Source organism: Ictalurus punctatus, chromosome 24 (genome assembly GCF_001660625.3).
Source record: "Ictalurus punctatus breed USDA103 chromosome 24, Coco_2.0, whole genome shotgun sequence".
In the NCBI taxonomy this organism is placed as follows: Eukaryota; Metazoa; Chordata; class Actinopteri; order Siluriformes; family Ictaluridae; genus Ictalurus; species Ictalurus punctatus.
In genome coordinates this window covers 18,150,261-18,170,342 of record NC_030439.2, presented here as the reverse complement: position 1 = coordinate 18,170,342, position 20,082 = coordinate 18,150,261, and the positions used below count along the sequence as shown (strand labels likewise).

At 44.2% G+C, this 20,082-nt stretch overlaps 1 protein-coding gene across 5 annotated transcripts in view; it reads left to right on the top strand.

Moving 5' to 3' along the window:
* camsap3 (calmodulin regulated spectrin-associated protein family, member 3) overlaps positions 1–20,082 on the top strand; it is a 37,948-nt gene that overhangs the window by 15,482 nt on the left and 2,384 nt on the right. Inside the window, exons 3-16 of one of the 5 annotated variants that reach the window (XM_053675527.1) lie at positions 10,554–10,685; positions 12,265–12,342; positions 14,702–14,840; positions 15,085–15,224; positions 15,332–15,416; positions 15,681–15,726; positions 15,827–15,885; positions 16,065–16,137; positions 16,281–18,198; positions 18,285–18,409; positions 19,070–19,359; positions 19,446–19,539; positions 19,686–19,804; positions 19,956–20,074. In XM_053675527.1, coding sequence (XP_053531502.1) covers positions 10,554–10,685; positions 12,265–12,342; positions 14,702–14,840; positions 15,085–15,224; positions 15,332–15,416; positions 15,681–15,726; positions 15,827–15,885; positions 16,065–16,137; positions 16,281–18,198; positions 18,285–18,409; positions 19,070–19,359; positions 19,446–19,539; positions 19,686–19,804; positions 19,956–20,074 — 3,417 coding nt within the window. Of the gene's footprint in view, positions 1–10,553; positions 10,686–12,264; positions 12,343–14,701; positions 14,841–15,084; positions 15,225–15,331; positions 15,417–15,680; positions 15,727–15,826; positions 15,886–16,064; positions 16,138–16,229; positions 18,199–18,284; positions 18,410–19,069; positions 19,360–19,445; positions 19,540–19,685; positions 19,805–19,955; positions 20,075–20,082 lie in introns of all 5 variants that reach the window. The other 4 variants (XM_053675525.1, XM_053675524.1, XM_017454525.3 and 1 more) reach the window with 4 other exon arrangements.

The following is a 20,082-nucleotide window of genomic DNA, read 5'->3' as shown; positions in this document are numbered from 1 at the left end:
TCACTGGTGGGTGTGTGTTTGGAGACGTTCCAAGTAGACACAGACTCCGTCACTAAATCGATGGACATGCAGCGAGATGTTCGATTGTTTCCTAGCTTTTAATAAACGCTCGGCTGTCTAGGACGGGTCCAGGGAGAAGGCGGGAGGTGGGCGAGTGGGGGCGATGGGGGTGTTGGGTGGGCCTGTTTCTAACTCTGAAGAAAAGACCCTTGTCCACTTCACCATGGTTAAGTGGCTTCATGTGTGGGGGACATGGCTCTGATTGGAGAGCTGTGCCGAAGAGCACATGGTAATGAAGTACGTCTAGAAGGATCGGGTGTTTTTAAAAGACAACAGCCTCGGTGTGGACGTTGTTTTGTTCTCTAGAGGAGGTTGGAGGACGTTTGTTATCTTGTTTTGCCAGGCCTGTTCTTCTAGTATCGTCCTAGAACAGGGCTGGCAAACTCAAATACTCCAATTCAGCATTTTTGTGAGACCGTGTATAATGGAGGTCTTTTTTTCTTTTCTTTTCTTTTCTATTTACCATATTCTACTGGTTAACCTAGGCTCTGAAAATCGGATAGGATGTCTCTCTATGAAAAGAAGGGCTGACAGAAAGTATTAAATTGTATGCCTTATTAATATTATTTATTATACCGGTTGTGTTAAACATTATTTTATGAACGCATTCGTTTGTTTAATCACATTTTATCGCATGCCACCTGCCGTGATGAGAAACCGGATTAGCCAATCGGGTCGATGCATTTTGCATGTACAGAGATATGGAAGTGAGAGCAGATGAAGTCGAGTTACTGCAAAAGAAAATTTAAATCAGGATTTATATTATAAGGTGTCTTTTTTTTTTTTCCATGTTGTTTTAATCTTTTTTTTTTTTTTCTTTCATAAATAAATGTCGTTTATTTTATGGCAATGTTATTAACATTACTCTTACTTCTGTGTGAGATCCACGTGTGCGTCACACTTTCCTTAGTTCTCGCACTTAAATATAATCGATCAAGAAAACAATCGTGATTTTATTTTGTGCGTCACTGAAACCACTTTCTGCTAACGCCATTACCAGCACAACACACGATGTGCTTCTGAATCATATTCATACCCGAGTCTGATCTACCTCAAACACCGCACACAGGCTTTAACCTGCATTTCAGACCGGGGTCGAGCCGATGAAGTTGAAACCGGAGTGCACGTATATACAGCGGTTTATGGTAACCATCCTGTGGATAGGAAAAAAAATGGCTGCCGTTCGATGGTTTTAAAGTCCCAGGGAAGCGTCTTGAAATGCGCAGCGTTATTCGATGTGTTGACGTAATTTCCACTGAAACAGGAAGTCAGGGCGGGACATATGTGGCCCCACCCATTTAAAAAACAAACAAACAACAAAAGCCAATAGTGTTTAGCATATGTTACAGTTTTGCAGTCTCATCAGATGATCACCAGGTTTCTTTTGTGAGGGGGAAAACAGTAAAAGTGTTTTCTCTGGAATATTAGATAATAAAATGAAAAATATTTTTTGAATAAGATGCTCTGTTTGGCTTTTTTTTTTTTTTTTTTTTTTTTTTTTTTTTTGGCCTCGTTTGAAGTTAATAAGATAAAAATAAAAAAGACCGCTTCGGACCAATCTGATTCCAGAATTCAGCAGCGCTGCGGTGATGAAACGATAATCGCAAGTGCTGCTGCGATGATTATATGCAGGACTGCGAGTGTGACCTTGCTTTTATACCACAGTTCTACACATAAACGAGACATTAATATCGAGTAGCTGACATTTCAGACACAGTACGCTCAGATGTTTTGTTTATTTTCGCTCCGTTAACGAAACTAGTTCCCGAAGGAGCCACAGCTGGAAAGAGCGTCGCATGTTGCCGTGCCAACACACTGACCGCAAACAAGTGGCGGTGATACGAACGGTGACACGTCCCGGTGCGGTTATACTAAACGAACGATCTGTTGTATAATCACTCAACACTGAAACCGTTCATAAAATACAGCAATTCCAAATAAACAAAGAACAAAACGTTCTTGGTACGAACGCTGCTCTCTGCAACCTCACGGCCGAATATGTGCAACGGTTTTATGACGTCGTATGTGCATGACGTTTATCAGTCGCCTTTCTGTACCGTCGTAGAAACATTGTAGTACTTCGACAAGATCTAAAATGTTTGTCCTGGGTTTTTTTTTGTTTTGTTTTGTTTTTTTTTCTTCCCACTGTAAATCTCATATTAACTTCAAGAGAGAACAAAAGAGATACTGATGCTGGTGAACGAATGACTCTCTTTAGAGCTACTACAATGTACGTGATGACAGGAATTAACTTGTTTCATTGAATATAACTACAAATTGATTTTTAAAAAAAAGTACAATGTGCCGTCCTTTAAAATGTTTTTTTTTTTTTTTTTAAATGGTCAAAATGCTGTGGTACAAGAGGATTAAAACACTATGGAACATGTTTTCAGGGTTATATTGTGTGGCCCCGCCCCCTTTTTAAAACGCCAATAGCGTTCAGCTTGTCTCACAGCCCCGGGTTAAGCCGTACTTGACGGTTAGTACCGTGGATTTTTATAATGTTGTGGGGCGGGACCCTTCGGTTTCTAGAGAGCGTTTTATTGGAGAGAAAATCTGATGGGAAGCTGAAGTGCAGAATGATGTCATCAAAATTGTTGATCTGTATCGGTGTGAGAGAGAGAGAGAGAGTGTAAATTTGAATGCGTATATCTTCTAAATGTGAAAAAAGTACAATGTGTCGTTCTTTAAAAATGTATTTTTTTAAAATGGTCAATGCTGTGGTACAAGAGGATTAAAAACACTATGGAACGTGTTTTCAGGGTTATATCGGTAACTCCCCCTAGTGCTGGGTTGCCTCACACTACTTTTGTTTGTGTATGTGTTTGAATAGGGTTCTCTGCGGTTGCTGTGCACACGCTGTGCTCTGTTGCTCAGGTTAACAGGTTCTGCGGTGTTGGTGTTATGCTCGCAGTGGGTTCAGCGAGGTGTGATGATGATGCTCCGGACTCTGTCAGGTCTGTGTAACTCTCTGCTGCCCGCTGTCTGGATGCCAGCCGTGGGTGGTGGTCAGAGAAAATGGATCACGCAACAGCAGCATTAAAATCATGGAGCAGCAGGACAGAGTGTTTAAGCTCAATAGACTAGGAACAGCAGCGGTCTGTTGCGTCCTCCTTCTCAAAGCCTTTAGAGAGCAATTAAAAGATGAAATAACGGTAAGCTGGAACGTGACAACATTGGGTAGGAAGTTTAAAAAAAAAAAAAAAAAAAAGTTCCAAAAAATTCCAGACATGACCGAGAAATGCTATGAAAGAAAAAAAAAAAAGTTGGCAGGATTTCTATGGAAAGTCAACCAATCTGTGGAAACATTAACAAAAGGAGCATTCTTGAGCTTGTATTCATTAATCTGCAACACGGAAATTGCTCGAAGTCCACCATCTTTAAGGACAAATCAATGTCCTAAACGCGCGCCGAGAAATCAAGGACTGGGCAAGTTTTTAATCAATAATACACAAATACACAGCTTCTCAAACGCTGGATTAAAGTGGTATATTTTCCTTGGGTCCTGAGTGCGAGTACAGAAATAAATGAAGAAGCAAAATTAAAGCAAAGCATCCGCTAATAGTTTGTTTAGCCCTTTAGCTAGCTTGGAAATAAAAGTGACCGTTACGTTAATGCTCGGACTCGAAGATCACTTTCTGGCCATCAGATTGTGTCTGAAATCTATAACTTCATATCATACTAACAATACACGACATGGTCAGCATTAAGATCACCGCAAACGCATTTAGCCATCTTCGCTATGTAGCCGAATAACCACAGGCGCTAACGTGTTTGTGTTTTTTTTTTTTTTTTTTTTTTTTTTTTTTTTTTTAAATCTAGTCTTTATGAATCTCTCTTCATTTCTAGTAATGCTTGCATTAATATGCGTTCTGTAACACCTTGTTTAAAATAGGTGTGACTGTTGTGTAACCCCCTCCATTTTGATGCAGCTAGCATTGAAGCCATGACTCAGCCTTTTTGCTTTGTAGCATAAAGCTTTGACACTGCTCGAATAAGCACGATCTCCATTTTGAGTCTTTTTGCCGTAAACTAGCACGCAGCCGGAGCAGTTGTGCTACGGACTGACGACGACGATTCGCGTGTCGGTGTGTTTGTGCCAGAAGCCTGCGGTGAAAATGCCGACTGTGGCAAATTACATTAAAATAAATAGCATTCTGCTGCAAAAAAATCGAGACGTGTGGTTCCCTTTCTCGCTTAATCCCGTCTCATCACACCCTTTTTGTTTGCTTTGTAAAATGTTCTTTTAGTGACGTGGACTCTCCGAAACTGACGCATCCTACAGACGGAGATCTAGAGCACGGTATATTTACTGATATAGTGTAGATGCTGTGTATGTTGAGAAACGGATCCTAAAGGACGTGATGTTCTGGGGCTGTAGTTCACTCTTCATCTCTCTCCTCATCTCTTTCCTCGCTTTTCCCTCCCCCCTCTGTGTAGTGTGTAAATCCCAGCCCCCCACCTCAGCACTCCTGCGACTGAGGAGGAAAGATCGGTGTAGATTAGCGCTGACGTGAGATCCAGGCCCGATCTCTGACTGTACTGTTTATCAGATCGACGCCTTGTGTTTTGCTTTCACTACTCGCAGTAAAGCATTTGTATAAGGAAGAAACGTTCATGGTTTCACCGTCACAGCCATTTCCCCTCCAGGCCACGAGCGCAGGGGGTCTGGGTTTGATCCAGACGCGCCCCGGGATTGTTTGTCTAGTTAATGTATGAGGAAACGCTTAATGAATGTCTCGACTGGTGCAGCCAAAACACTGCTGAGATGCAGAATTGAATCCAGTGCCTGAAAGCAAGGGTGGGCCATTGTAGTAACCACACACCACGATGCATGCTTCTAAGTATATCATGGATATGTTTAGTGTTTCTGAAACATTAGCGCTCTGTGTTTCATTTTGAAAAACAAATTAAAGATCGAGAGAGATTTAGACCAATTTACAGAATCTGAAAATAACCAGTATCGTCTGCAGGAAGTTGGTTGCCAGTCACCGGCAGGCACGACGAACGAACCGGCGTTCCATGTAGGGCTTACGGCGCTTGAAATGAGATTTGTTGCCGATCGGTCTAATCGTAGCTCGCCTCTTGCACATGTAGGCAGCTGCAGTTTTATAAAATACAGAATTTAACTGCACAATGGCTGCTGAGAATGACGACAAAGCCAGCAAAGCCTGCGGTTCAGTCTCCATGGTGTTGTGCCTATGATCAAGGTAGCGTAACGGTCATACGGTAGGGGCTTGACGAATCAGGGAAGTTTACGCGATGATCCAGAAAACCCAATCGGGGGACGAATGTGGGCGAAGCCATGCCTTCGTTTTCAAAAGTCTTCGTTTTGGTCCGTTTACACTGAAACGCGAGCCCGGAGTTTTCTAACTAAAACGGGGTCCTTCCGCATTTCCAAAAGTGTCCGCTTTCGAAGGTCGAAAATGCCGGAGTAGTGTAGACGACAGGCGTAACCGTAGCAACAGTTATGCGTTTTAAATCGGAAACACACTAGCGTAAACGGGGCCACAGTTTCTAACGTTTTTACTCTACCCCACACCCCTGAGCAGAACAATTTGCCTGCTTTTGGTCGGAAACTCTTTACACCGTAAACTGAGTCCATTCAACAGGAACTTTTGTTAACTTTTTCCACGATTGTACATCAGACATTCAAAGTCATTTGATTGCGACACTCTTGCTGCATCTGCATAGTCCAGAGAATGGTTAGAGTAATACTGATGGCTTGAGATTGATGTGTGTTTGTTTATGTAAGAGTGCTCTGACTAAGGGCAGCACAGTCCGCTTTCCTGCACCGTTTCCTGAACACCCCCCCCCTCCCCCTTCCTCCTCTGACCCCGCTCGACCTCCTGCTCAAACCTGGTCGATGTCTGAATATTTGATTCTATGATGGAAGCTAATACACTCTCTGTGCTGTGCATATGCCTCAGATTCCTCTCGACCGGGAGCTTATTGATGCCGCTTTGGGCTGCTAAGCGGTGCATTTGTGGGTCATCGTTGGTTGCCATGGTGAATTGGCAGCTTGTTTTGTCCTCTGATCTAGTGCCGGACCTCACTACCCTCTCATTAGGATGAACTTGTGATTTGGCTTAGTGAGCTCTGAAGGGCCCGACATGGGTGGGATCGAATTTCCAAGCCCCACACACACACACACACACCATCTCACTCTCTCTTATTCATTCCTCGTTTTCTGTCATGAAATTGCTATGCGCTCGTTTTCCGTATAATCACTGTACTGCAGAACAGAGCCGAAGTACATGCTCTCATTTCCCTCTTTCATTTCTTTCCCTCTTTCATTTCTTTCCCTCTGTCAGAATTGATCTCCCAGGAACGGATTATACCCGAGAGTTTATAGCTCTCTGTGACGTGTCCTTTGTGTCCCACGCACTTTTCATTAAATCATTGATTTCACCAGAAGCCCGGCTCTTATTTTTGGGTTACTGTCTGTGTGGGATTTCCATGTTCTCCCCATGTCTGTGTGGGTTTCCTTTGGGTTCTCTGGTTTCTTCCCACCCAGCTCTCCAAAACATGCCTTTAAATTACAAAAAGACTCCGTGGTACAGACTGAAGATAAAGCGGTTACTGTAGATGAACGCATCAATGGGACCAATGGGAATGAGATTTTCCATAGCATAAAACGCAACTTATAAAAAAAGTGTTCTTTAATTAATAAAAAAATGTAATCATTGTCAAGTTGCTGTGGTGGAAGAGGAACTTCAGGACATGCTGATATAAGGGGGAAAAAAAAATTACTTCGGGGTAGTAACAGTAACCCTGCCTTGTGTCCGGCCTCATCACCACCCTGACATTGACGATTTTCCTATAACAGCACACCCCAAAGTGTTTCATTGCACACCTCTAGGTTACCGCTACTCCTTTAGCTTTATGGATTCTGAATTATGAATTATTTGGCCTCATAAGTATTTTATCTGGCACTGCAAGCTAGAAAAGTTCCTGAACCCTGGTCGGCTAGCTCTTCTTCCAAAAAAAATCAAATTCCAAAACGTATTCAACGTATTTTCCAGTTTGATTTGCCAGTGTAACCCCAGTCTCCCAGTGCTTTTATTTAATGCAGCATAGCCTCCAGATCGACCGCTTGTCCCAGAATGTAATGGGGCGTCAGGACCAGAGCTGAACCCGTCAGCTGGTGCGACCACTCGAGTGTGCAACATGACCAGTCTACTGGTCACTCACAAAATGGTGTGTGAATGTGGTATAAACCTACTGTAAAAGGAAACCTGGGTTTATGTGCTGAGGAATGTGTTCTGACATGCTAGTCCACTGAACACGGTTAATGATTATACCAGAGGCACCGCGTGTGGCCAATCCAACAGAGGTGGGAAGACGGTCAAGTGTGTACCAACACCTCAGTCAGCAGATAGTACGACACGCCGCGCAACCTGCAGTGTGTCTGTGCTTTTGTTTTTTAAAGGGAAGGGGCGCAGTAAACCTCCTGGCTGTCCTCCAGCCCACTAGAAATGATTGGCTATCTTCAGAGGCCAGCACTTGGCACAGCTTTAGCGACTAGCGGAAATACACAGGGCTTGTCCTTGAAGACTGTTTGCAAATGCCGGCTTGTACAAAACAGCTCCAAGTCTGATCCAAGATAAGCTTCTCACTCAGTGTTTCACTTCATTCAACTGTTAATTCCAGTTAGTTGTGGGAATCTGGAGGTTCTGCATGACTGCATGTTCAGGTTCCAGTCAGGTTCATTAAATGTGTGATTCCATTAAAAAAAAATTCATGATGATAGATAAAAAATTTTTAATCCGTTTAGATTGATCTAAGAATAGGGCGTCGTTTAAATCGGTGTTAATTGATGTACCTTAAGGTATAATGATTACGATAAGTAAAATAATGTGTTTTTTATTATTTAATAATGGCTACATGACGTGTTATTATGTAAGTACTGGGACGTACTGTTTTGCGACACGCTCTAACGTACGTACTTTTCCTTCACTAAAACAGTGTATTCTTTTAGTGCGTAGTATAAGTCGGCGCTTTGGGATGCAGCATTAGCGTCAGTGCATGACCTCTGGACCTCTTAGCGTGTGTTCAGTCAGGCATTACTCTCCCAGCGGGTCAAAGTGTGAAGTGCCCGAGTGACTTCGTGCCTCTGTTTTGGAAGCACAACGTATTGCAGTTTTAAAAAATAAATAAATAAAAAAATACACCTCCAGAAAGACCAGCAGCAGTGAGCAGGTGTGTGAATCGCGAACAGAGCGTGTGTTTAAAGCGCTGAACTTCTTATCAGAACTAAAGAAGCTCTCCCTGGCTGATCTGCTAATGTTGACATGGTGTTTTAATGAGCCTCTCTGTCTCCGTAATGGGATGGGAGGATAAGACGAGGAAGATTAACAGCCTCAGGACGTTGGAGGTCATGCCTCTGACTCGTGCAGGGTGCAGCAGGTGTGGTCGTGACTCAACTCGTGAATTTAGTGTACATTTGAAACATTTCTGGTGTTGTGTAATTAGGAAGGGAGGCGCTACGAGCGTAAGTTTGTACGCTCGCAGATACAGACGAGAGGTTTGTAGGACAAGGAAGTTTTCGCCAAGAAATTTATTTGCGAGGTGGATCCCAACAGTCTATCGCAATGAGTCACGCTGTAATATATTTGCGAGAAAGAGGAACCTGACCGGGGAGCCGTGCCGGAACGGAGACGAGGAAGAGAAAAGCTGTACGCTTCACATGCAGTTATTGATCTACCGCGCTGTGACCGATAGCAGCAGGTTTAGACTTTGTGTTGGTGTCTGCGTGCCGTGTTTCCCAATTGAAACACGGTTCAGTGTCCCACTCTTTTACGTTTACGTTTAGCAGACGCTTTTATCTACAGAGACTTACGGAAATGCTTTATCGTCTGCTTGGGAAAACATGTTGGTGCGGATCGGTCCCAGTTTAAAGATACCAAATGGCTAAGAAAAGAGCAGCAAGCGATCATACACACATCAAAACGTCATCACAAATAAATAAATACCAAATACGTGCTTGGTGAACGGTGGTTGTTGTTGTTGTTGTTGTTGTTAGGCGCACGGTGGCTTAGTGGTTAGCACGTTCACCTCACACCTACAGGGTCGGGGGTTCGATTCCCACCGTGGCCCTGTGTGTGTGGAGTTTGCATGTTCTCCCCGTGCTGCGGGGGTTTCCTCCGGGTACTCCGGTTTCCTCCCCCAGTCTAAAGACATGCATGGTAGGCTGATTGGCGTGTCTACAGTGTCCGTAGTGTATGAATGTGTGTGTGATTGGCACCCTGTCCAGGGTGTACCCCGCCTCGTGCCCCATGCTCCCTGGGATAGGCTCCAGGTTCCCCATGACCCTGAAGAGGATATGCAGTATAGAAGATGGATGGTTGGATATTATTATTATTATTATTATTATTATTAATTTTTAAAAAAGAAACATTTTTTACATGAATTATCGAATGATGTCATACTTCTTAACAGTTTATAATAACATTTAATGTTGGGGAATGTCCATAAAACAAGTTGGTTCCTGATATCGCTTACATTATAGCAGCTACAGTCGTTCCCTCACCAGCCTCTCTCTCTTTTTCTCTCTCTCTCGAAGTTCATAAGACAAAAAAAAGAGCAGCTTTTTCATTCTACCAAGTAACTAGAAAGCACAAATTCCTCTGGACACACCGAGATCCCTTCCGTTAAACATTACATACACAACATTTAAACATTCATTTGTTTGCTATTTATTAACGAATGTATTTTCTCTCACTATTTATGCGATGCTTTTTCTTTCAATTATTTTTCTATTACAAGAATATCTGTAATGTGATAAAAAATACATATATTTATCAATTTTTTTTACAGCGCAAATACTTTGATTATTCGATTACATAAAATGCGACGTCACGGAGGATTTTAGCATTCTTGTCAAGAATTGATTGAAATGAGAAATGTTTTCATTTTGCCCGTGAGCTTTTTCATCATTGATATCAACAATCTATTAAAACCAAAGTTAATTAAGGCACTTGATCGCTTGATCCATGTTGGAGCTCGATTAGTATATACTGTAGTTTACTCAATAGTTTATAGTTTACAGCCCATGTCCTGTGTGTTTACTGTCCTGTCCTGTGTATTTATTGTCTTGCACTCGTCTCACACGGTTGTATATTTGCACTTTATGTAGTCCTGGGTACTGTTCTGTGTTGCACCGTGGTCCTGAAGAAACTTCATTTCGTTCCACTGTACACAAGCTATATAGAGAAATGATGATGAAAACTCACTTGACGCTCGACTTAACATGCTGCTGTTATGAAAAATAACTCAACATTTTACCCTCGTAATCCCCGGCGCCACCTGCTGGCAGTGTGTTCCTCTGCTTCCCCCTGTCTCTCCAGACTCGCTCCATTAGCCGAAGCCGTGATGTCTGAACGTGCCTGCTCTGCTTTATTGCATAAAGTGTAATGGCTTGATTGCCTTAATGGAGGCTGTGTTTCATCCATGTTCTGACCGTTGTTCTTCTCTCTCTGCGATTGGTGCAGAGCGCCCACTTAGCGGTGATGGACGCTTTAATGGCGGTGGGAGCCATGGAGACGGTGAGGGCGAGCGGAGGAGTGGAGAGACTCGGGGGAGAAGACGACTGGGAGAGAACGCTGCTGCACTGGGTCAACACGGTGAGTGTGTAGCATTGTACAACCTCACACACACACCTATACAGAACATACCTCACTCATACAAAACAAAACACAAGTATGCAAGGTCTTACACACCCAAATACACACACCCAGTCTCATACAAAATAAACACACCTACATGAGACAAATAGCAAAAAGGACAACAAACAGACTCTCGGTACTTGCACTCTTCTGTATCAAAAGGAAGGCAGATGGAACTACCGGTGTTGGAGTTATTCGATTAATTGGTGCGATATTAAGACGAATGAAGTTGTCGCTGTTCCGTAATTTATTCTTTTCTCTTACACTTGGAAATTCACTTATTTCATGGTTACATAGGCATGTACAGTCACTCGGCGATTTCTGATGACATCACAGCGTACTTGTTAAGTGGGCGCAGGATGACTGAAATAAGACTGCCTGGCATGTCTTTTTTTTTTTTTTATAATGGTTTTATGCATTTTAATGATGTTTAATGATGTATAGTGTTTTTTTTTGTTTTTGTTTTTTTTATATATATAAATGTGCCATGTTTTCACAATGGCCCAAATCAGATTTGAATAAATTATTTAGACATAGCCATTCCCTCCCACCATCTTTTCAAACTGCTGCTCGTGCTGCGTCACAGAGCAGTGCAGCACACTCTGAGGAAAAAGCTATCTGCCGTCTTCCGCATACATGAGCTCACCGATGAGTGTGATTGGCTGATGTTGCTCTGATTGAAAGGATAAACAGGGTATGCCATCTTTCCTACCCAGAAAGCACGCCCGATTTTGGAATCCCGGCCACAGATGGCTTTTTGGGGTTAGAAGTCGTGATCTCTTCTCCATAGGGACGAATGCTTGTCCCTCTGTCTGTCTCCCTCTGTCTGTCTCCCTCTGTCTGTCTCCCTCTGTCTGTCTCCCTCTGTCTGTCTGTCTATCCATCTTTCTCTTTGTCTATCCGTCTCTGTCTATCTATCTGTCCCTCTGTCTGTCTGTCTGCCTGTTTTTCTCTGTCTATCTATCTGTCTCTCTCTGTCTAGCTATCTCTGTCTATCTATCTATCTCCTCCGACGTGCAGTAAGATCGATTCTGTCCTGCATTAATTTTCTTCCTCCTTCCAACACAGATTTGTATTTATTTGTTTGTTTACTCTCTCTAACACACAGTTAGATCTAATTTGAAATGACCTCCTGTTCACTATACATGCTCACTTCATAGAATTTCAGATCATGGAGGTTATTTTCCAGCATTTGAACTTCAGACACCCAAAAAAAAATGTTCGAAATGTTTAACCTGTTACATGTAATGTCACTTTTAGGTTACATGTTTTGTTGTTGTTGTTGTTGTTGTTGTTGTTGTTGTTGTTGTTGTTGTTGTTGTTGTTTTTTGATTGAGAAATTTACACACACTCAAAATAAAATAAAATATTAAAAAAAATTACCCAAATGTTTAAATGGCCAAAACATGTAGGACATGCAATCTTAATCGTTTATTTGTAGATATTCGGTCTTCAGTGATGTAAATATTATAGAGATTTGTTCAGACGGCTCTGCTGTATAGCAGTTTAATACTGAGGGTTTGTTTCTCCAACATAGTTAAACAAGAAGCTGAAGGAACGCACAGAGAGTGACCAAACCCAGCAGAGTACAGAACCACAGCCTGTTCAGGCCTCGGTAAGACACGCGTACAGCTTGTGTACAGACGTAATATTATCTCCTTCTATTATCATCTCCTTCTTCTATGATCTTCTTCTGTGCTGCTTTTTCCTTTTTTCCCACCACTCGGGTAGATTTAATAGCTCTCTTCTGTGCTCTCTTCTGTGCTCCTGTTTTTTCTTTGTACCCGTTTCACACGTCTCGCACAGTGTCCCACCCGCTGGTACTGGAAACTTGTTCCTGTAAGTCTATCTCGTTCTCTCTTTGTCCTTCATCCCGTCACTCTGTTATCTCTCGCGGTCTTCTTTTGTGGATCGTGACCGTTCGTAATCGGCTTTCTTTCATTAAAATGAGAACAGACAGTTCAGGCAGCGAGGTGTCGAGCACACACCCCTTTAATTGGATTCAATTAAAGCTCGGACGATTCACGAAGAAGGCTAAATGTCGGAGAACGACCCTCCACGAATGAGGTGTGTTTTATTTAGGCGCGATGTGGTTATATCTGAAGGAGATTACAGTAATGGTAGAGGAGCCAGATTCCGCTGGTGTATCAGGTGTTGGCTGTTCACACAGCTACCTCTGTTCAGAGCTCGTCTCCTCTCCCGAGTCCCCGCTTTGTCCCACTTTCCTCTAACAATGTCCTCGCTGTTTGTTCCCCATCTCAGCCGACCTCGTTCTCACTGTGTTTGGCTGAGGTCCTCTGCATGGATTCTCACTCTTGCACTTTTTAAAGATTTGATTTATTTCATTTAAAAAAAAAAAAAAAAAAATGAGGTCCTTGTTTTTTGTTTTGTTTTCTTTTGAGCCCGGATTTTACTTGCTGTTGTGCGTGCATGTGTGGTTGTAATGCGCATTTCTCATCTCTCCATGTATTTTCTTGCGTACAGAATAATGTATTTGAATTGTAATATTGTAGCCAACCCAAAGCTGTGTGTGAAATGGCGTACTGTACGCTAGGGCTGGCCGAAATATCGCCATTGCGATGAATTCTACTCAGCATGATAACCTTTTTTTTATTTTTTTTTATTTATTTATTTTTTAAGAAAGATATCATTAGTATTTAATAATACACACACACACCCATACACTGCTTTTAGTGTGGCGCGTGGCTAATTGGATTTATTCTTGTACCGAATGTATTTATTCTTGTACTGTTACAAGAATAAATACATTCTGTACAACTCCGTAGTGCATAACACCTACGGCACGTGTGTGACGTGATTTGCTCACTACATGAACTTACTACGGAATTGTATCGGTGTTTCTATGCCTTTGTTTGACCTTCATGCTAGAGCCAGATCTCCCTGCAGCTCTCGCCTGGTTTCCCACTGAAGCTAAGCAGGGTTGAGCCTGGACAGTACGTAGATGGGAGACCTCCTGGGGAAAACTAAGGTTGCTGCTGGAAGTGGTATTAGTGCGGCCAGCAGGGGGCGCTCACCATGTGGTCTGTATGGGTCCTAATACCCCAGTATAGTGACGGGGACATTACTGTAAAAACAGCACTGTCTTTCAGATGAGACGTTAAACCGAGGTCCTGACTCTCTGCGGACGTTAAAAATCCCAGGACTCCTCTTGTAAAAGAGTAGGGGTTTAACCCCGGAGTCCTGGCGAAATTCCCCCATTGACCCTTCACGATCACGGCCCCCTAATAATCTCCATCTCCGAATTGGCTACATCACTCTCCTCTCCTCTCCACTAATAGCTGGTGTCTGGCGCACGATGGCTGCCGTCGCATCATCCAGGTGGATTCCACACACTAGCGCTGGTTGAGGAGATTTCTCCACCCCATACTACGTAAAGCGCTTTGAGTGTCTGGAAAAGCGTTGTATAAATCTAACTGTGACAAACTGTAACTAACTAAGTGAAAAATAAGAGCTAAAACATTTGCTACACAAACAAACGTTTACCAGCTAGCTATCGAAATAAATTACATCGACAGTAATGTTAAACCGACGGAGCAGTTTGCTGGGTAAATCTCAGTTTAAAAATAGCAATGTTTTAAAAATATTATTAAAAAAAAAAAAGGATTTTATTATCGTTTTGCTCAAGTTTACACTTATAGACAGCTTGATTTTTGCTTCATATCTCAATGATTTCTGGGCAGGTTTTGCTTCTGAAGTCTACATCTATGTCAGCTTGTTCCTTGTAACCCTTCCAAGAGGTTATCTAAAGGAACGGCTCTGACGGTGGTGGCCTTCAAGGGGAAAAATTCACAGCGTGTTCAAGAATATTGAAACGGAGCCCTGAAGCGAACACGCTAATCGCATTCTGAAATATGCCGAGTACGCCATTTCAAACGCGGCTCTAGATAACAAAAAACCTCATTTGAGGAAGCATGCATGGACTCCCACAAATCCCCCATTCCTGTCATGTGCAGCTCCGGTACAGGAAGGATAAGCTGCTGTCTAAGCTCAAGCCCTGTTTTCCTGTCGTGAATGAAGTGAAGGATCTCTCTAATGGCTGTGCCATCGCTGCCGTCATACACTACTACTGTCCTGGCCTGCTGCGCTTAGAAGGTAAAACCACACGGCTGTATCTCTGATTCCAATCAGCTGTATACATATTTTGGCATTGTTTATTGTTCTCACTCAGCCATGTCAAGCGCAGGTCAAAGTTCAGACTAAATCTGCGAGGTGTTAGGTTTGTGATTGCACTTTGATATTCGTATCTTATATTTATCCTCCATTTTTTTACTTTGGTGGTTTCTCTCTCTCTCTCTCTCTCTCTCTCTCTCTCTCGTGCTCTTTCTCTCTCACGCAGATGTTTGTATGAAGGAATCCATGTCTTTGGCCGACAGTCTTTATAATCTGCAGCTCATTCTTGAGTTCTGTGAAAGTTGTCTGAAGAGCTGCTGCCCCCTGGTGTTGGAGGACATGCTCTACAGCCCACCTGAATTACAGGTACACCATTATTTTGCCTTTATTTATAGTAGGTTCTTAAAAAATTTTTGTTTGTTTTTTTCTCCATGTGTTGTTTTGTGTGTAATTCTGGCGTATTTGTTGTGCAGGTTAATATGCTGAGCTTTCTGGCAGAGCTCTTGTATTGGTTTGAAGTGTCGAAGCCTGACTTTGTTCAGCCTCTGAACGCCACAGGTTAGAGACAGTGATTCTTACGAATGCAGAATTTCTCTAAGGTCTGCAATTCTTTTGCTCTAAAAATTCATCAAAGTACTTTGCTTGATAAAACATCATTGTCTTCCATCGTAAGTGATTCTGGTGATCATCAGATAATCAGATGTACACTGAAGTATCGAATGCTGTAGTGCTCGTCTAATGGCCTTTTCTAGAGAGCTTGTGAAGTTGTTGAGGGAAAGGACTGCTGGAATATTTGATACTCATATGACGTTTTCTCCTCAGAGTCCTCTGGAGGTTCAGAAAATGGCAACAGAGGCTCTGGCAGCAGGTACGTGGACAGTCAGTACACAACATGCTTCACACAAAAGTGTGTTTTGCTTTTGAAATGAGGTTAACTGTAAGTATGTGTGTCTCCTTTGTTCTGTCAGCTCTCCCTCGTTATTTAAAAAGCCTTTCTTGCCAATATCCCCTGCCACACCAATTCCAGGTAAGCGGAAGCATAACGCAGCCTCTGAGCGTTCCCAGGTCGTTTCACCATCACTTCTTTGTGGATTTTTATTGCGCGTCGCTGGAATGTACTTGTGTAACGCAGGCATTTCAGCACATAGTGTGTATATCCATCCGTTAACATTAGTCTGTGTGTTTTCTGCATCTCTGTGTGATCAGGCTCACTGACTCAGTCTACCTCAATGTCTCATGTAGAGGCAGCTGGACGATCATGGACTAAAAACCCTCTCAGGTAAAACCCTGAATTTCAGTCGCGCTATTTTAAATTCTCGTATTCGTTTGCAACTCAGATTTTGCTCATTTTTCTTTTCCGTATATGTCTAGTCGTCCCCTGTCATCTGCTGTGTCCTTCAGTATCCCCTTTGGTCTCGACAGTGATGTGGACATAGTGATGGGTAACCCTGTAATCATGCGCTCCGTCAGCTCGGATAACATCAATCCTGCGGGACAGCCTGGGAAACGTGCCCATTACACCCCTCCGGAGGACATCAGCAGGTCTCCAGGACCTAACGGCCCCCAGCGTGCCTCTTGGGCCTCCCGTAGTCCTGCAGTGCCCCTTTTGGCCGAGGAGAACGGCCTCGACGAGGGTGACGCGGCGGAGTTGCCCACCATCGAGGAAGCCTTGCAGATCATTCACAATGAGGGAAAAATGGAGCCTCGTTTACATCCGGATGGAGCGCCTGATGGGTTCTATTTGCACTCGCCGGACGACCCAGCCAGTCGTAGACATAACGGTAGCCCTGCTATCCTCGGCGGCTCCGCCCCTTCCGGGGCAGGAATGCAGTACAGGCCGATGGGAAATGCAAGCTGCACCAGACGTACGTCTGATGGCTCACGTGACGACGACTCTGTACTAAGAGATGGCAGCGTGGACTCTGATGCCTCGGAGGATCTTCCAAAAACACAATCCACACCCGCCACGCCTGCAGGTGGTGCCCGGGTGGCTAATTCGTCTGGGCAAGAGACCCCAGACAGCGGTGTGAAGATGACCAGTTTTGCTGAGCGTAAAAAGAAACTGGCACAGGAGCAGCCGATTCCCGACGAGGACCCGCAGATGACCAGCTGGGCAGCTAAAAAGACGCAGGAGAGCCCCAGCAAAAGTCCGGCACTCACCAGTGAAATGTCGGAGCTTGGGGCAAGACTGGAGGAGAAGCGCAAGGCCATCGAGGCTCAGAAGAGGCGTATCGAGGCCATTTTTGCCAAGCATCGACAGAGGCTGGGCAAGAGCGCCTTCTTGCAGTTGAAGAAAGAGCAGGAAGAAGACGTTGAGGGGGTCAGCGCAGAGGAAGACGTAAGACGCATGTCGCTGGATGAGAGACTAGCACGCATGGAGAAAGATGAAGAAAGTGATGCGAAGCAGGAGAAGGAGCGCCCTCCAGATGACAGGAAGTTTCAAACTTCTGCGCAGCAGGCCTCTAAAGACAAAACGGTGGCAGGACCGTCGGGTGAGAAGACCGGTGTACCATTGGGTGATTATAACAATGCAGTGTCAAAACTGAACGCCGCTCTGAGCTCGCTGCAGAATGATGTGCAGCGCTTGTCCGAGCAGCAGAACCAGCTGTTGCTGAAGAAAATCCCCTCTGCCAACCAAACATGGGTCATCCCACCCAGCACGAAGAGCTCCGCTGCAGCAGCACCTCCACGCCTGTCCAGGGAGTCAACTCGTGACTTGATACCCAACTCTTCCTCCTCATCACCTTCCCCATCTCGCAGAATCAGCTCTCAAGCCATTCCCCCGAAATCGCCTGGCTCTCACCGCCGGGCTCAATCTGCACCTCCAAAAAGCCCCAAAAATCAGCACCACTCAAGGTCTGCAGATCCAAAGATGCCCACGCTCACCCGGGTCATCACGGCCCCACATTGTGTGGACAGTATGCCTCATCGACGGAAAGTATCCCCTTGGCACTACAGAGACCAGACTTCATCTTCCTTCAGCTTCGGCTCGTCAGTCTCCCAGAGCGACTCGCGTCCTCCCTCTCGGCCCCTCAGCGAGGACACGAGCGACGACCAAACCGTTTTCAGCCTGGAACTAGATGGAGGCTCCAACCATTTTCCTGGCAGGAGGGAACATCATGGAGGCAGCAGCTCAGGTGCTCCATCAGAGTGTTCCTTTGAAAGCGACATCCCAGCATCAGCCTTCACCCGCAAACCCAGCAGTCTGATCGAGATCCCGCTGTCCTCTCTGAGTGGGCTGGACAGAGAGGATGCTGAACATGGCCTTGACGCCGCCTCTGACTCCATGAGCGATCACACCGAGCCGGAGACGAAGACTGGTATCGGCTTTTTCTTTAAGGTCAGTGCAGTGACACGGCTGTGTTTTTGCTCGTGTACGTAAACACAGCATGTGCGTAACATTTTTTTTTTTTAAACCTTTTTCAGCAGGACGAGGCTCGACCAGAGGATGAGATGGCTCAGAGGAGAGCTGCACTGCTGGAAAAGCAGCAAAAGAGAGCAGAGGAAATTAAGAGGAAGAGACAGGAGCAGGAACGAGAGAAGGAGGCGAGGTGAGTTTCCATGACCTAATTCTGATATTGCCCACTTAATGCTGGATCTATTTTGAATCTAAATGCGTGCTTGGATCCTGGCAAGTCCTGGACGGACACGGCGTTGTCGTTGAGTGGTTCCCTTTTCGAGAAGACATTAAACGATGGCCCTTAACGACTGGAAGTGAAGAAAATTGTATTTAATGGTGCAGTTTATCGTGTTTAGCGCCCTCTGCTGTCTGTCAGATGAATTACAAGTGCTGTGAAAAAAAAACAATCCAATCTCACCCACTTTGTTGAAACTACAGACCTGGGCGCATCAGTTTTTGCTGGGGTGGGGCTAATTTCTGGGCCAGAAAATGTAACAGAAAAAAACAACTTGAAAGTAAAGAATGACTGTTACAAAACACTTTTTCTAAGTTTTGAAATGATAGCCCTAGAGCTTTCAAAAAATACACACTGCAACTTTAATTAATCTGAGAAATAAATTAATTAATAAATATTCTTGTTTTTTTGTTTTTTTCAGTGTATATTAGTATGTATAATAAAGAAATGACCTGATTTACTCTGATGTACAGAACTGTAGTAAATGATGCCTTCATAGCTAATAAGGTATGGAACCACGGAGTTGCAGCCCTGTTCTCGTACTTGTCAGTCACTATGTGACCGTCCGTCCCACAGCAGACGCAATTCCGTGGATGAGCTGGAGCGACCCCGGACGCCCTCCACACCTCCGCCAGCTCGCACTCCTCCCGCAGCGCACACTCCTCCTCCCGACGGATCTCAGCACCGACGCGGAACCTTTACCAGGCAAGAGTACGAATGGCGCCATCAGCTCAAGATCATGGAAGACCTGGACAAGGCGCTGCGCCAGAAACCCACCACTGTCCGAGGTGTCAAGAAACAGCGGCCCAAAACGGTGTTCCGGGATGATTCGGACCTCTCCCGCAGCCCAGCTAAAGGGTTGCTGGGTAAGTGTCGTTTCATAAAGAATGAATTATTCTCCTTAATTCAAACCTGTGAAGGTGCTGATCTGTTTGTGAACCCTTTCCTGTAGGTTCTCGACTGAATAAAGTGTATTCTCATTCCACGATGAACCTATCCTCCATGGCCAATGATACTGGGACACTTACCATCAAGAAATCCCCAAGGTAACTATAAGGATTCGAAAGCATTGTGTTATTAGTTGATCTGCTTGTCTGTCTTCGTCTTGGTCTTGAGCCTGACTTGAAATAACAGAATATATAACGCACAGCACAGTTATTCAATCTGAATAACTCCTGTTCCTGGTTTGCAGTCGCTCTCACTCTCCATCAAGACTGATGTCTCCGGGCCGTATGGCCACACAGAATGGTGATAAGGACTGGGAGAATGCATCCACCCTTTCTTCCCCAGCTTCCATCCCTGAGTACACCGGTACAGTATCACAGGATCATACACTTCCTCCCGAGTGCTAATTTTGGGTTATGATCCTCTATAATCACTGTTCTTTTATCACGTATGATGTTGTATTGTATGGTATAACATGTCCCAAAACATTTGTATCTTTTTTTTTTTTTTGCCTTAGGACCCAAACTATATAAAGAGCCAAGCTTCAAATCCAACAAGTTCATTATCCACAATGCCATCTCGCGCTGCTGTTTGGCAGGAAAGGTCAACGAACCGCAGAAAAACAAGATCATTGAGGTGAGAGA